Here is a 13,992-nt window from a genome sequence, read left to right as displayed (position 1 = left end):
CCCATCCCAGAGTCCCACAGATTCCCCACCCCATAACTTACAAGTGAAATGTCTCATTGTACTTGGGGGCCCAGTTGTTGCTTTTTGACTTGGTTGTAAACTTCCTCTTCTTATCACTTTGGTGTGGGCCAATCATGGTCACTTCCACAAAGGGTCGGAACATCCCTGCTGTCTGCCACTTGAGGTCATTGGCAGCCACCACTGCCCAAACGAGGGAAACTTGTGAGGGATTCCACCTGTTCCCAGTTCCTCAGCCCCAAGCGGCACCACCCCCCCCCCCTCCCCGGGGAAGAGGGATAAGCTGGAGGGCTGGGTTAAGCAGCCCATACCTTTGACTGATGAGGCCACTGGGCAAGAAAAGGTCTGAGGCCTGTGAGTCCATGCCACTCACCTTTCACAGTGACCTTGTGCTCCCCAGTTCCAGGATGTGTAAATAAGTCCACCTGAATAGAGACTTCTCCAACAGGATCATCCACACCAGACCCTAGGGACAGATGGACAGGTGATCCCCCCTGGAGAAGACTTTAGGCTTAATTATTCCAGATAAAACTGAGGAGTTGGGAGGCCATCACCCTATACCCTATAGCAAGAAGCAGTCACCCGCAACAGCCACAGGGAAGTAAACATGGGAGAAGCAAATGAAAGGGGATAAAGTATGAGGCTGTGTGTTAAAACACAAGTTAGGCAAAACTTTCAAAAGTGCACCAGGAATCGCTCAGGTTCCTCAAACCTCTCATATCTGCTAGGCTTAGAGTTTTTCACTGAAGATGTTGGGGAAGGACAATGCTGCCATCCTGTGTCTTTGTCAGTGAACTTTGCCCTCCCCAAGGTCTTAATGGACCAATGTTGGTCCCATTTAGACAAAAGCCACAGCCTCCCACATATGCCTGGATTCCTGGAGGCCCCTGCTTGGGAGTCTGCCCTACTCAGAAAGATGCTGTCCTGCTCAAATTTGGACCTCTCCACAAACAGCTCCCCAGTCCCAATGTCTGGCCAATTTTCAGATTCCCCTCAGCAGAGGCCTTAAACTATTTCAAAAAAAACACCAGTAGCTTGCATCACAGATAAAACTTCTTGGTCCTAAGGTGGAGGGAAGGAAGATTCTGAGGACAGAACTACTGTCAACCCAGTTTCAGTTTGAACACAATGCCCATCCCTGAGACTTGGGACAGAGCCTCTGAACTTTGATGCCTCGCTTCCCCACTCTCAACATAATCAGCTCATTCCAGTTCACAGGGGACAGTGTTAGCCCACGTTAGATTCACACTGCATGGCGTATAACGTACCCTTTTCTGGCCGAATGTCCTCATTGGCAGTAAACCTAATACCTTTCCCATCATGCACTGAGTGAGGACAGGAAAGTCAAGAGGTAGTAGCAGCAGTAAGACAGAGAAAGAAGAATCAGTTAGTAGTCTAAGGAGTTAACAGCCATTCACAGCAGCTCTACATATTCTGAGGGAGCACAGAGATGGGGCAGGGTGGAGCGAGAAGTCAAAACGCTAGGGCCAGTGCCTGAATACTCCAAACCGGACACAGGTCGAAGATCAATCTGATCATGGACAGAAGCAGTAGAACATGCAGAGAGCGAAGGTATCTGAGGCCAGTGGAGCACGAAAGAGAAAGGTGTTAGACTCTAATTTCCTACACCCTTAAATAATAAAGCAATGTCTTAAAAACACACACACAAACTCGGATCTTCCCTGTAGTAGTCTCCACTCCCGCTCTTACCTCATATCTGCCCATTCCAGCCTCTCCCCATCTTTATATTTAGCTTAAAGCCCAATGTGTCTAAAAAGTTTTTCTGGATTCACTGAGATCCTTCCCTGATGTTTTAGGCCTCTATATGTACTCAACTCTGTAAAAGTTTTCTCTGTCCCCTTGAGCAAGGCCCATAACTTTTTTTCAATCCTCTCCCAAGGATATGTTTTTCATTGATTTCAGAGACAGAAGAAGAGAGAGAGAGGCATTGATCAGTTGCTTTCCATACATGCTCTGACCTGGTTTGAATCTGCAACCTAGGTATGTGCTCTCATTGGGAATCGAACCTGCAACCTTTTGGTGTATGGGATGATGTTCCAATCAACTAAGCCACCCAGCCAGAGCATGGCTCTTAATTACTCTTGCTCTCTTCTTCCCACCCTGGACTTGAAATAAGAACAGCTGTGGAGAATGGAACAGTAGTGCACACACGTCTTTTCACCTTCCATCAAGTCCAGCCTAACTGCTTAGATCCCCTTGCCTTTCAGGTCAGTTCTATACTCCAGATCCACAGTTTGGTAAGGCCGAAGCCTTCCCACTCTCTCCTCCCCCAGCTTCACTCCCCAGGAAGCATGCTCAGGTTCCCTGGAACCAACAGGATCATACCCACCTGAAGGTCCTTCCTGGGAGGGCCCTCTCCACGATCAGAGTCAGAATGTAACTGTGTCTATGCAAATGTGTTTTGTTACAGATTGGCCTGTTTGGAGGCAGGGAGGGGTTCTGAGGACTGCAAGCCACCGGGAGAAAACCAGCTGCCTGGGCCTCCTGTGCATTAGCATCACCCATGAGGCTAGAACTTGGCTACACATGAGCTCTGCACCCTTCCTTCAACTGTGCCCGTGTTTTGCCCCTCTTCTCATCCATGTTGGAGAATCTGGTAAGTCATTTGCTTCTATCCTCAAGACAACTTCCAACTAAGGTTCCCAAAGCTATGAGTTGTCATGAGTGTTTCAACCACTCATTCTCCAAGCTTCCTCACAGATTTTTTCCTACAAGGCAGTGTGTACTACTTGCATACTACATGCCCTTGCCAGTGTCTGGGGGAAAAAATCCTCAGGCACATTTCCCAGGTCTTGTGATTCTCCTGTCTGGTACGAGTATGGGGTGGGGGTAAGGATTGGGGTCCCTGAAGAAATCCTGGGGTCTGAGTATGAAGGGATCTCTGATGAAGCACCTGGATCCTCCCTAAGGACTAGAGGACACTGACTCCCGAGGGCAGAGATGTGTCAGCGAAGGGAGGTGGTGCCCCAAAGCCCTTAGGCCTTACCCTGGGCAGTCTGTGAGCGCACGAAGGTCTTGATGAGTGTGTCTGTGGTCTGTGTGTACAGAGACAGGGCATAGCGCAGGGACTGCAGATCTGGGCTCTTCTCCAGGAAGGTTTTCTTCAGCCCATTGCCTCCTGCATGAAAATATTGCTGAAAGACAAAGGAGTAGTTGCTGCTGCCTCGTCCACGCACAGAGAGGAAGCCCCCACCACTGTCCTCAGAGGAACAATAGCTGAGCGGAGGCTCGTTGAAGATGCCATAGAGGATGGTGAGGGCCGTAAGTCATTCAACAAACAACAGGATCAGGAATACCACACAGAGCCGGGTCACAGTCTCTCAGGTGAACAGTATTATCTGGGTATCTGGCAGGAGGGGTAGGGGATGGCCAGGCTACTGGACTGTTGTGCTTGAAGAACGGATCTAGCTGGACAGGCAAAGATAAGGGATAGAAGCATTTCGGGCAGAGAGTAGCCAGAAGCGCTCTTTTGCCCCTCTGAGCCCTCGGAGAACGTTACACCTACGACACACCTCTCCCCAGTGCCCTGAATCACAGTTCTTACGTACCTGCCTTATTACCTACTGCCTTACCAGATTATAACCACCTTGAGGTGGGAACCATGTCTAGTTCTCTCTGTGTCCTTCATAGTACTTAGTATTTCGTGCATGTTGCCTCATCGAATAAATAAACAGGTAGTAGAAAAAAATCCTGTGAAAACCCGAATGACTTTATACTTATGTGAAAGAGAGAAATGTCAGCCAGATCTGGGGAATTAGGATCTGGAAGATTAATTCCCAGTGGAAAATATTCAGGAATGGCAATGAAAAACTAAGTGAACTGGATGTGTGCGATTCAGAACCCAGGAATGAGTGAGTATTCTAGATTCGTGGTGAGTCACCTGAGACTACACAGGAGCTGCGTTTTTGGTTGCTCCCCCAAAAGAATATAGACATAGCAGAGAAAAAACAGACAGACATAAAAAAACACTCTCTTCTAGGCCCTGGCTGGTGTAGCTCAGTGGATTGAGCACCGGCCTGCGAACCAGAAGATCGCGGTTCGATTCCCAGTCAGGGCACATGCCTGGGTTGCAGGTTGGTTCCCTGCAGGCCAACTCCCAGCAGGGGATGCATGAAAGGCAACCATACATTGATGTTTCTCTTCCTCTCTCCTTCCCCTCTAAAGATAAATAAATAAAATTTAAAAAAAAAACCACTCTCTTCTGATGTGGGGTGGCAGGAGCCCGAGGGACGCCTAGTCTGGCAGAGGGAAATGCCAAGGCTAAGCAGGTGTGGTAGTGTGACTGCCTGGAAGCGGGGGTGTCTCCACCTTGATGGTGTCCAGGGCGAGGTCAAGGATGGCACACTGCTTTGGAGTAAGACTCCGTGTTTCCTCTCGCACCATGTGGTCCTGGAATCATGGAGAAAGCAACAGCATCATGACGACTGGGGGTTGTCATGAAAACCTTGCCCCTACCTGCCAACCCAGAGCTACACGTTCCTGTCCTTTCCCTCCTTGTCAGTCTCCAATGCTCAAATTTCCTTCCCTCCAGACAACTCTCTCCCCACTGGCCTCAGAAGGACCCCACGCATCTAGAGTACCTTAAGTTTAGAAAGATGGCTCAGCTCCTTGGCTGCAGTGAAGATCAGCTGGGTGCCCTGGGCAGAGAGGGAACCAGTCAAAAGCGGAGGACTCCAAACTGGATCAGCAAGTATGAAGTGAGGTAAGGGACACAGAGAGAGGAAGCTGAAGGGAATTGTCCTTACCGTCTGGTCAGTGAGTGGGGGCAGAACAATCATCCTTTCCATCGTGTTCATCACCACCCGCCAGAGCTCCTTCAGTACACGCTTCAGGACTGTCTTCTCGCACACCGTGGCAAAGAGGGTGAGGCTGCAGGCCCAGGCAACAGGTAAGGCCAGGTGGGTGAGTGTGAACCCCCCTCCCCAAGAGGCTCCTCTGTCTGATTGCCCCTGCTTTGCTTGTCCCAGAGGACAGTCCCAAGTACTGTACTTACTTGCCGTCCAGGAAGTCCATGAGAGGTCGGAGCACGCTATCTGCATCCTGAGCCACTGAGGCCCTGGCATTGGGGGATGCATTCCCTGGGCCCCGCACCTGGCCCAGGATGTCGGCCATTTGTCTAATGCACTCATCAATCCGCACCTGGAAACTACACACATATCCAGAATACAACCCTCTCCTTCCCAAACACACACCGTTCCTGGGGTGGCACCAGCTATTTGATCCTACTCCAGAATGCTCATGGTGCAGCTTCAGCAGGGAGGGCCAACAGGAGGACAGGGAAGATCCACACACCTGCAGCTGGATGGATGGGTGTGGGGCCGGGGCCTTGGGACTGGCCAGGGACCACTTCTGGCTCCCAGGGCTGTTTTGGGGCCACTAACCTGTTTCCAAACACCATGCTGAGCTCATCCAGAACTGTGTTCAGTTTCACCTGCAGCTCCTTCAGACTGTCTGAAGCTTCGGGGTCCAACTGTATCCACAAGAACTTTGCTAAGCTGGTTCTCTGACTCTTTTCTCCCCTTCTGGGTCCCACTCCTCCCTCACAAGGCCTTTACCCCAATGCTACTCAAATGTCTCAGCTCAGGCCAGCCTGGACCCAAAGCTAAACTCCGGGCCAACACCCAGCCAGGAGAGGGTAGACTTCCGTGGTTGGGAAACTCCAGAATAAAGGAAACATGCAGCAACCCCAAACCCTGAGACCTACCTCCTTGCCTCCCATGGCCTCAAACATTTTCTCCAGCTGGACCCTCAGTTGCTGCATGTTGTTCATCAGGATGCAGGGCTGGGGGACAGACGGAGCTGCTGAGTCTGGCTCCTTTCAGCGCAGGACCCATCAGCATAGGGTTCCTCCCTCTCTCACACTACTTCAAAGGCCACAGGGAATTTACAACAGCTTATTACATGTGTCTTTCCCTAAGCACTGAGATCTGGAACCAATTCAAACAATTCTCCGTGAATGAAGACTAGAAGCAAATGTTTCTGTATTTAAGCTGGGTGGTGGGCTCCAGGTGTTCATGGTGTTATCCTTTATAACTCTTTGACTATCTCAACTTTTAAAAAAAATTTAGAAAAAGACTAACAAAGTCTAGCTTAGTAGGGAATACAGTATTACATGCAGCCTCAGAGGAACTCCTAGCCAAGTTCTCATTACTCTGTAGCACAATCTCAAGTGAGGCTCTGGTGGGAATGGGAAGTCAGGAGCATAGTCTCCACCCTCAGTTCTAAGGGCAGCTTCCAAAGGAAGGATTCAAGTGTCTTCCAATCCCTTCTTCAAGGTCCCAGGGCCTGACCCTCACCATTTTCTCCTTTGTGCAATAAGCTGGGAAGTTCTTTGATAAGATGTCGGCATACTGCATTAGCACCTTCCCGATGGTCTGAGAAAAGAGGAGAAAAGGAAAGGAGAGGGAACCCTTAGCTCTTGCCCTAGAAGTCACACCTCTCATCCTAGAACAGTATAACACAGAGGTAACGGGGAATTTCACAGGAAGGACAAAGCTCCCTCTCAACCCCAGAACAGCAAAGAGACAAACCCACCTGTCCACCCCAGACACAAAGGAGATGGGGTAACACCAGGTTTCATCCAAAGGCCACCACAAAGGGTTGAACTCAGACTTATGACTAGGCTGTGAGTGTGGTGGTAGTAAGGGGAGAGGGGAGGGAGGGTCATGGTCACCTTAGCAAACCTCCTCATGTACTGGGCAAGGATGCTGGGGTCTGGGCATTCCAGCTTTCGGATGATCTCAAAGCTCTGGTTGAGCTGTGTGAAGACGTCCACCACAGAGCAGGAAAAGAGTGCATGCTCTGATGTCTGCTGGAACTGAGGAAGGCCACATACAGGTCAGCATCTTCAGCCACAACTCCTTTCCAAGTTCACAGAGTTCATTCAAAAGGGCTCTGCCCAGCAGGAGTGGCTTAGTAGCCCTCAATAGCATTTCTCATGGGCTCCACAGGCAGGGAGAGCCAATCTGTCTAGAGCCCAGGAAGGCCTGCTGACAGCTGACTGCCGCTCTCAGCCCTGTGCAGCCAAGCCCCTGACTTACCCCATCCTTCTTATCTCGTTCCAGGGCCCCACGCAGGAATTCCAGGGATACATCCTCATTCTCATCCAGCCATTGCAGGACAAACTGCTCAAACCACCTGCAGCCAGGTGAGAGAACTGGGAGTTGGAGCGGGTTGCTGGCATATGCCATGTGCCTGACATCCCCCCCAGGCGGGGGGTCTTCCAGAAGGTAGGACATGGTTTGGCACTTTCCTCTTTCTATAGCAGCACCCAGAACAAGTGGGCTCAAGACTGGCTTGCTGAACCGAATTGAGGATACCGGTACCCTCCCCCCGCACAAGCCAGAGGGACCATCTTCCCTTCCCTCCATAGTGCCCACTTGATGACTCACGCTGGGTACTCAGGCACCTGCCCCTGGAAGGCAGGCAGATCCCACACATATTCATTATGGAGCCACTTCACCTTGAAGTGTAGGTTCATGTAGTCAGCACTCTTACACAGCCGGTTTTTCTCATGCTCTAGTGGAAGGGAAGGAGGCTGGCTCAGGGTTTGGAAGTAGAGGCTCTGGTTCTTGAGTTTTCCCAAGGCAGCAGATCCAGTCTCATTAAAGGGTGACTCCCAACCACCCCCTCACAGCCATTGCCCCTCCACCAGTGAGTGCTCTGCTCTCTAAGAGCCTGGCCTTTATCTTCCTTTAGAGACTAAGCCAGACCCCAAGATAAGGCCTATAGTCTTACTGCCCTGGCTTTTGGAAGTGCCAAGTGAGGTGCTGGCCTCTGGTGAAGAAAACGAGAAAGAGATACAGATGCTAATGCTGATTGGTGGGGAGACGGCCCAGGACTGGAGAGGGATGACAGTTTTCCAGGGCTTTTCTAATCCTAGTAGCTTAAATGCAGGCTTAAAAATGCAAAGATGAGCAGTTGTACGTGACACATATGGGTCAATGACAACACACAGAGACAGGGAAAACCAAAGTGGACCCGAGCTGCCAGAGACTGCAGACGAGCAACCTTGGTGCAGCAGAGTCTTCAAGTAAACCCAAGGGCCCAAAGCAGGGCCGGGACACTGAAAATGAACTCTCAAAGAAGTCTGCAAATAAGAACAGTCAGTCTGGAAACCATGGAAACACAGCCAGATGAAAGGACCATCACGTTACAGAAAATGAGATGCTCATTACAGACTTGAAAGGTCTATAATCTCCTGCTGAGTCTCCACGGCCTTCTGGAAAATCTAGGACAAAGAGCACCCACAGCTTTCCCAGAGTCTGGAGCACTGACCATAAAATAAACATGGGTTTTCATCCTCTACCCCCTTTATAGATGAAGCTTTAATTTTAATAATTAAAGCCAATTGTGTGTGCTTACATATAATACAATGTGAAATCAAGCAAATGGGGGAGAGCACTGAGCAACAGAGAAGGGAAGGCCATTGTCCCTGGGAACTCTATTGCTCAACTGCGAGTTGCCATGGGCGATGGTCCTCCAGGTCAAGGTGGAATGTACAGTTTGGGGCAGCTGGCCCTTCTGCGTTAGTGCAGCAGACACTCAGGGAGGAAATGAAAGCCTGGGATTCGGCCTCAAAGGGCTCTGGGTCCCAGGAATTTCATCTCCAGGCACTGCAGGCAGCACCATCTCAACCTGAAGTTGCATTTGCAACTAATTTCTTCTATGAAGCAATGAGCAAGAGAAAAGGAAAAGCTATAAGACTACAGGTAAAGGGACAACCAAAAGTTCTTACCACCCAGAAAGAGGACTTTTCGTATACGAATGACGGTGGATGCTTGTGGCAGGGCAGAGATACCAATGAACAATTAAGGGAGTGAAAAAAACTGGGGCATCAGAGAACCCCTCTCAGGGCTTGCCACTTCTCTTCCACCCGACTACTCTGCAGCCCTTAACTAGCTCAAGAGCTTAGGGAAAAAAGGAAAAGTACCCTCAGGAGGGGCCTCCCTCCTTTCTGTTCAGCAACCCACTGGAAAGGGGAGGCAGTGTTGCTCATCATTCTAGAGCTCCCTAACTGCTTTCTTCTAGGGGGCTTTAATTACCATATTTACATATGATTCTCACTTGCTCTTGTCAAACCGTTATCTGTACTCTGGTCCCAAACCCCAGTTTCTACATTAACTTGTGTAGTGAACAAACACTGGTCACACTTGAAACTATTCTTACAAACTCTGACCGGCATGGCTCAGTGGGTTGGGCATCGTACTGCACATGGAGAGGTTGCTGGTTTGATTCCTGGTCAGGGCACATGCCTGGGTTGTGGGCCAGGAGCCTGGTTGGCTGTAGGCAACAGGCAACCAATCAATGTCTTTCCCCCTCTATTTCTCCCTCCCTTCCCATCTCTCTAAAACAAATACATAAAATCTTAAAACAACAACAACAACAACAAAAACCCACAACCCTATTCTATCAAGTGCATGTAGCCATACTCCAGCAAAGTTGCTTGAGACTGTTGAGGGGTGGTGTAGGGGGTGGGGGGCAGGGTGTAGTTAATCTGTCAAAAAGTGCAATCATGCCTGAGTTCCAAATTCCTCCTCTATTTGTCTTTCACCCCTGGGGAGTTCTTTCAAGCATGATTTCAACTATCCGGACTGCCGATCATCTCCCTCAAATCTCTCTCTGTTTTGGATAACGTCTGTGTATGACTTTGATGGAACATCTCACTCTGCCCAGGTTTAACTCTAGTCCCCATGTTGCACCATCTAACAGCTCCAGCTGAAGCCGAGCAGCACATACACACTGATCATACCCTCTTGTTCAAAGCTCAGAATCATCATCAAGTCCTCCTTCTTCCCCTTTATTCACATCCAGTTAAATTACCAATCCCAGTTGATTTCACCTCCAAAACTACTCTGGAATCTACCCATTTCTTTCTACTCACACTATCACCTAAATCTCATTATCGTCATCTCTAACCTAGATCACCACTGCCCTCCCTCCCCACTGGCTAAATCCTATAATCTTTCAGGTTTCAGTTTGTGCATCACCACCTCCAGGAAGCCTTTCCAGGTCTGGGTTACATGGTTCTCTTCTTGGCACCCTAGGCTTATTCCTTTTGTTGCCCTTACAACTTTGAATTGTAACTGCCAACTTATGTCTGTTATCTAGACCAGTCTGTGAGCTTGCCAAGGGCTGGGGCTACGTCCCATTCATCTCACTGGGGCCCCAGTAACTAGGAAGACAGAGGAAGTAGTCAGTGAACACTTAGTGAATGGGGTGAGGATTCACTGAAAGTAGTATAAAGAAACTTTGTTGTACATTTTAATTGTGATAGTAGTACGCAGATGTGTTTATTAGTCAAAACTCACCAAATTGTACTCTTACAGTGTTTTTACTATATTGTATATAAATTATACCTCAATAAAGTTCACTTAAAAATATCAGGTGACACTCAAAGTCAACATGTTATTTTATCATCCAGGTCTCCAAACCCTCTTCCCTTGCCCTCCACATTCCTGAGACTCACTAAGTCCTGGACAACTTCCTTGCAATGTCTATCAAAGCCCATTCTTCCCCCTCCATTTCCCTCCCCTCAGACTAAATCATTACAACATTATCTGTTCTCCCTGCTTTTGATCTTTCCCTGTTCCAACCACTCTCATTTTCCACTGCGGTAAAAAATCGTATAAAAATGCTACTTTGTTCACATTGCATCTCCGCTCTTGTGCCTATAATGGTTTCTTATTGTCCTTAACATCTACAATTAAGTGCTGGGTAAATGGCAGGCAGTATGCCAATATGTTACATACATCTGAGTTACTTTACCAGCTCAGCGAAACAGATGCTATGATCACTCCCATTTTCCAGACGAGGAAATGGGAGCTCACAAAAACGCAGCAGCCGGGTCTAAGATCACACTGTGGAGAGGGTGGTGAAACAAGTTATGAAACTAGGTCAACATTACTTCTTTCTCCTCGGGCAGTTTTCAACCCTTTTGTTTGTTGTAAACATTAGCGGAACAGAACTCCCATTTCAAAAGAAATCTCACCTAGAACCCCGTGTAAGGCAGGGAAAAGCAGAGCTGACTTAGCTGGGACCAGGTAAAAGGCCTGATGCCCAGTGTCCCAGGTTCCCCTTCTAACAGCTCCTGAGACAGCTCTGTTTTAAATTTCTGCCCCTCCCTCACACTCTCTGTCTTGTGGTATTCACTCTTCAAAGGTATTTATCTCCCCTCACCCTGCTCAAATCCACTATCAAGAATTGGGACCATCAGGCTCTCCAAGTGCTACCAGGAGGAGAAGGACGAGTGACCTCCCCACTGGCCTGACAGGCTAAGGCATAGGCTACAGCCCCAGGCTTGACCCGGCGTGGGCAGAAGGCAGCCACTCTGGGGTGAAATTACAGAAAGTGTGTGCAGTCTGTGCTGTCTCAAACTTTACACAGATCTTCATGTTTCAGTCTCAAAACGAAATGCTTCTACAGAGAAGAGATTGGTGGTTTTCAGAGGCAGGGGGTGGGCAAAATAGGTGAATGGAGTCAAAAGTACAAACTTGCAGTTATAAAATATAAATAATATAAAAAGTGTAGACCAAAGTGGAAAAAGAATAAGCTGAATGAACAAAATGAATAATAATTTATCTATGACTTCTGTCCTGAGGATGTAATTAATGTATAGCATGGTAACTATGGTGAACAACACCATATTGCATATTTGAAAGTTTCTAAGAAAGTAAATCTTAACAGTTCTCATCACTAATAAAAAAATTTTTATGACTATGTATGGTGATGTTAACTAGACTTCTTGTGGTGATCATTTCACAATATATAGAAATATTGAATCATTATGTTATATTATACACCTGAAACTTATATATGCTAATTATAACTCAATAAAACAACAACTAACTGATCCCAAGCCTCAAAAAGTTTAGTTCTGAGAGTTACCCATTTCCCCTCCCACTACAGCCAATAACAGATCCAGACTCTGCTTTGTCCTCTTCCCTTCCTTCCAGACCCGCTTGCACCCACAGGAGATAGGTTAACATGTACACAGACAGGAAAGGCAGCTGAATAAGTGAGCACACACAGGTATACATGAGAAGGCTGGATACAAGTAGAGAATGATATCTTTGTAGACAAAGATAAAGATAATTAATAATAATTAATTATTTTAATAATTAATAATGAATAATTAATAATTTAATGATAAAGTGGAAAAAGAATAAAGAATAAGCTGAATGAACAAGATGAATAATAATTTATCTGTGACTTTGCTCTACAGGGGAAGTGAGAGACGTATCTTCTATCTCTGGCACACCAATCCAGAACAGCTTTCAAGGAAAGCCAGGCCAGGCAGTCCCCACTGTGAGAAAATAATCTCTGTGTATTTAAGGGTCTGTGATTCTTTAACACTGTAACGGTAAGTTTCATAAGACTCCAGGGAGTGGGCCACTTGTGAACACCCGATGGGAAGAGTTGATTTCTGGGCTTGGAAAGTCCTAAACAGGCATTTGCTCTAAAGCTGGAGGGAGGAACCTACATCCACACAGCCATTTCTGTTGTTCTTTTGGCTGAAAGACCTCCTGAGGCGTATCCTCCACTATGCCTGGAATCCCTCTAATTTCTCACTGTACCATTCACCTTGAACCTGCAGTTGTCTGAGAGAAGAAAGAGACAGCGAGCCAGGTGCTTGGACAAGGGGCCTGTGACCCAATGCTTTGGGCATACCCTTACCCTCCAGTGCATATTTCATGTCTTGGGCAAAAAGTTGCCACATCACTTCTGCGCTGACTTTTCCCACATTCAACTCCTGAGGAAACCTGGATGATGAAAGAAGCCATAGTCAGGAAATACGGCAAGAACCATTTAATTTGATTGATTCTGAGGCTGACATGCCTAGTTCTTGGAGGTCATATTGAAAAGGAGAAGACCGGGAAACAAGGGTAGGCTCAATCTGAAGAAAGGGGGCTCAGGGGCCAGTGGTAGGACAAGTAGGGGCAGACAGTCCCCTCAGGGAAAGTGGGCCCAGGGAAAGGATGCCCAAAAGTCAGGGAAGTGAGGCCAAGAGGAGAAGGGTTGAGGCTGGGAGGCAGGCCCAGACTAAGTAAACTGGAGGAGAGAGGGTAAAGACGTGGCCTACAAGGTCGCCCACTTAGTTCACAGCGGACAGACACATACACACATGGTCTCTGGATCCCCCGGGACTCCTACTCCCAGAGGCCTCTCACTCCAGGGAGGCTGGTGCAGTCTGGGCAGGCCCCCCATTATGTCTCCACACCTGTCTCCAGAAACAGCTACCCAGACAGATACAAGGGACAGAGGGACAGATGGACGGACAGGAGGAAGAGATGGCACTGCAAACATACAGAGATAGGAAAGAAAGAGGCTGTTAGACAGATGGACAAACCAACCACCAACCAGACAGGGCCAAGTTGGGCAATACTCACTGGTTCAGAACGAGTGTGTAGGAATTCTTATCTTCTTCTATGATTGACACAATGAGTGTGATGAGTTTGGGCCAGAAATCCAGGTTTCGAATGCTAGGCCCTTGTTCCTCTACAGGTAGTTCCTGCGTCTTGTTCCAGGAGAAGAAAGTTAAGAGACAGTGCGAGTCAGAGTAGAATGTGAAGAGTGTCTCTCATCTTCTTCTTTATCCCCCCTCCCCAAGCTCCTTCCTCTAGAGTCAGGTACCCTCCCTAGAAACTGTCTTCCACAAGACCACCCCTGTTATGTCAGAGGTGACTGACTATTGGGAGGTCTTTGGACACAAAGAATACACGCTGAGTTCCCTCCCCAGCTCCAAGGCACTGATCTGATAAGCTTAGTCAATCTTGGAGACATAAAGATGCCTGACCCCACTTCCTCAGAAGCTATGCATATTGCGACTCCTTGACTGGAGTAAGCAGCCCCTCCAGACTCACTAAGTAGGTCTAGTTCCATGTGACCCACACTAGCAGCCCTCCTCTGATGCCCCCTGCACCCCACATACATATCCCAGCTCTGAGAAGCTAC

The 13,992-nt window shown here is 48.2% G+C and overlaps 1 protein-coding gene across 16 annotated transcripts in view; it reads right to left on the bottom strand.

Annotated features, from left to right (window-relative positions):
- The window catches only part of UNC13B (unc-13 homolog B), a 219,051-nt gene that overhangs the window by 1,746 nt on the left and 203,313 nt on the right, over nt 1-13,992 (bottom strand). For 5 of the 16 annotated variants that reach the window (XM_037036053.1, XM_037036054.1, XM_037036059.1 and 2 more), the window contains 15 exons: nt 13,428-13,555; nt 12,715-12,800; nt 7,431-7,557; nt 7,080-7,176; nt 6,713-6,856; nt 6,336-6,413; nt 5,744-5,821; nt 5,421-5,509; nt 5,033-5,185; nt 4,785-4,908; nt 4,620-4,676; nt 4,348-4,428; nt 3,026-3,173; nt 392-484; nt 42-201 (listed from right to left, as the gene is read on the bottom strand). In XM_037036053.1, the coding sequence (XP_036891948.1) occupies nt 42-201; nt 392-484; nt 3,026-3,173; nt 4,348-4,428; nt 4,620-4,676; nt 4,785-4,908; nt 5,033-5,185; nt 5,421-5,509; nt 5,744-5,821; nt 6,336-6,413; nt 6,713-6,856; nt 7,080-7,176; nt 7,431-7,557; nt 12,715-12,800; nt 13,428-13,555 (1,643 nt within the window). Of the gene's footprint in view, nt 1-41; nt 202-391; nt 485-1,286; nt 1,344-3,025; nt 3,174-4,347; nt 4,429-4,619; nt 4,909-5,032; nt 5,186-5,420; nt 5,510-5,743; nt 5,822-6,335; nt 6,414-6,712; nt 6,857-7,079; nt 7,177-7,430; nt 7,558-8,776; nt 8,819-12,714; nt 12,801-13,427; nt 13,556-13,992 lie in introns of all 16 variants that reach the window. The other 11 variants (XM_037036045.1, XM_037036047.1, XM_037036055.1 and 8 more) reach the window with 5 other exon arrangements.

Source organism: Sturnira hondurensis, unplaced genomic scaffold (genome assembly GCF_014824575.4).
Source record: "Sturnira hondurensis isolate 20B ecotype Veracruz unplaced genomic scaffold, ASM1482457v3 Scaffold0022566, whole genome shotgun sequence".
Lineage (NCBI taxonomy): Eukaryota > Metazoa > Chordata > Mammalia > Chiroptera > Phyllostomidae > Sturnira > Sturnira hondurensis.
The sequence above is the reverse complement of the archived record's forward strand: the minus strand, read 5'-3'. Positions and strand labels throughout refer to the sequence as shown.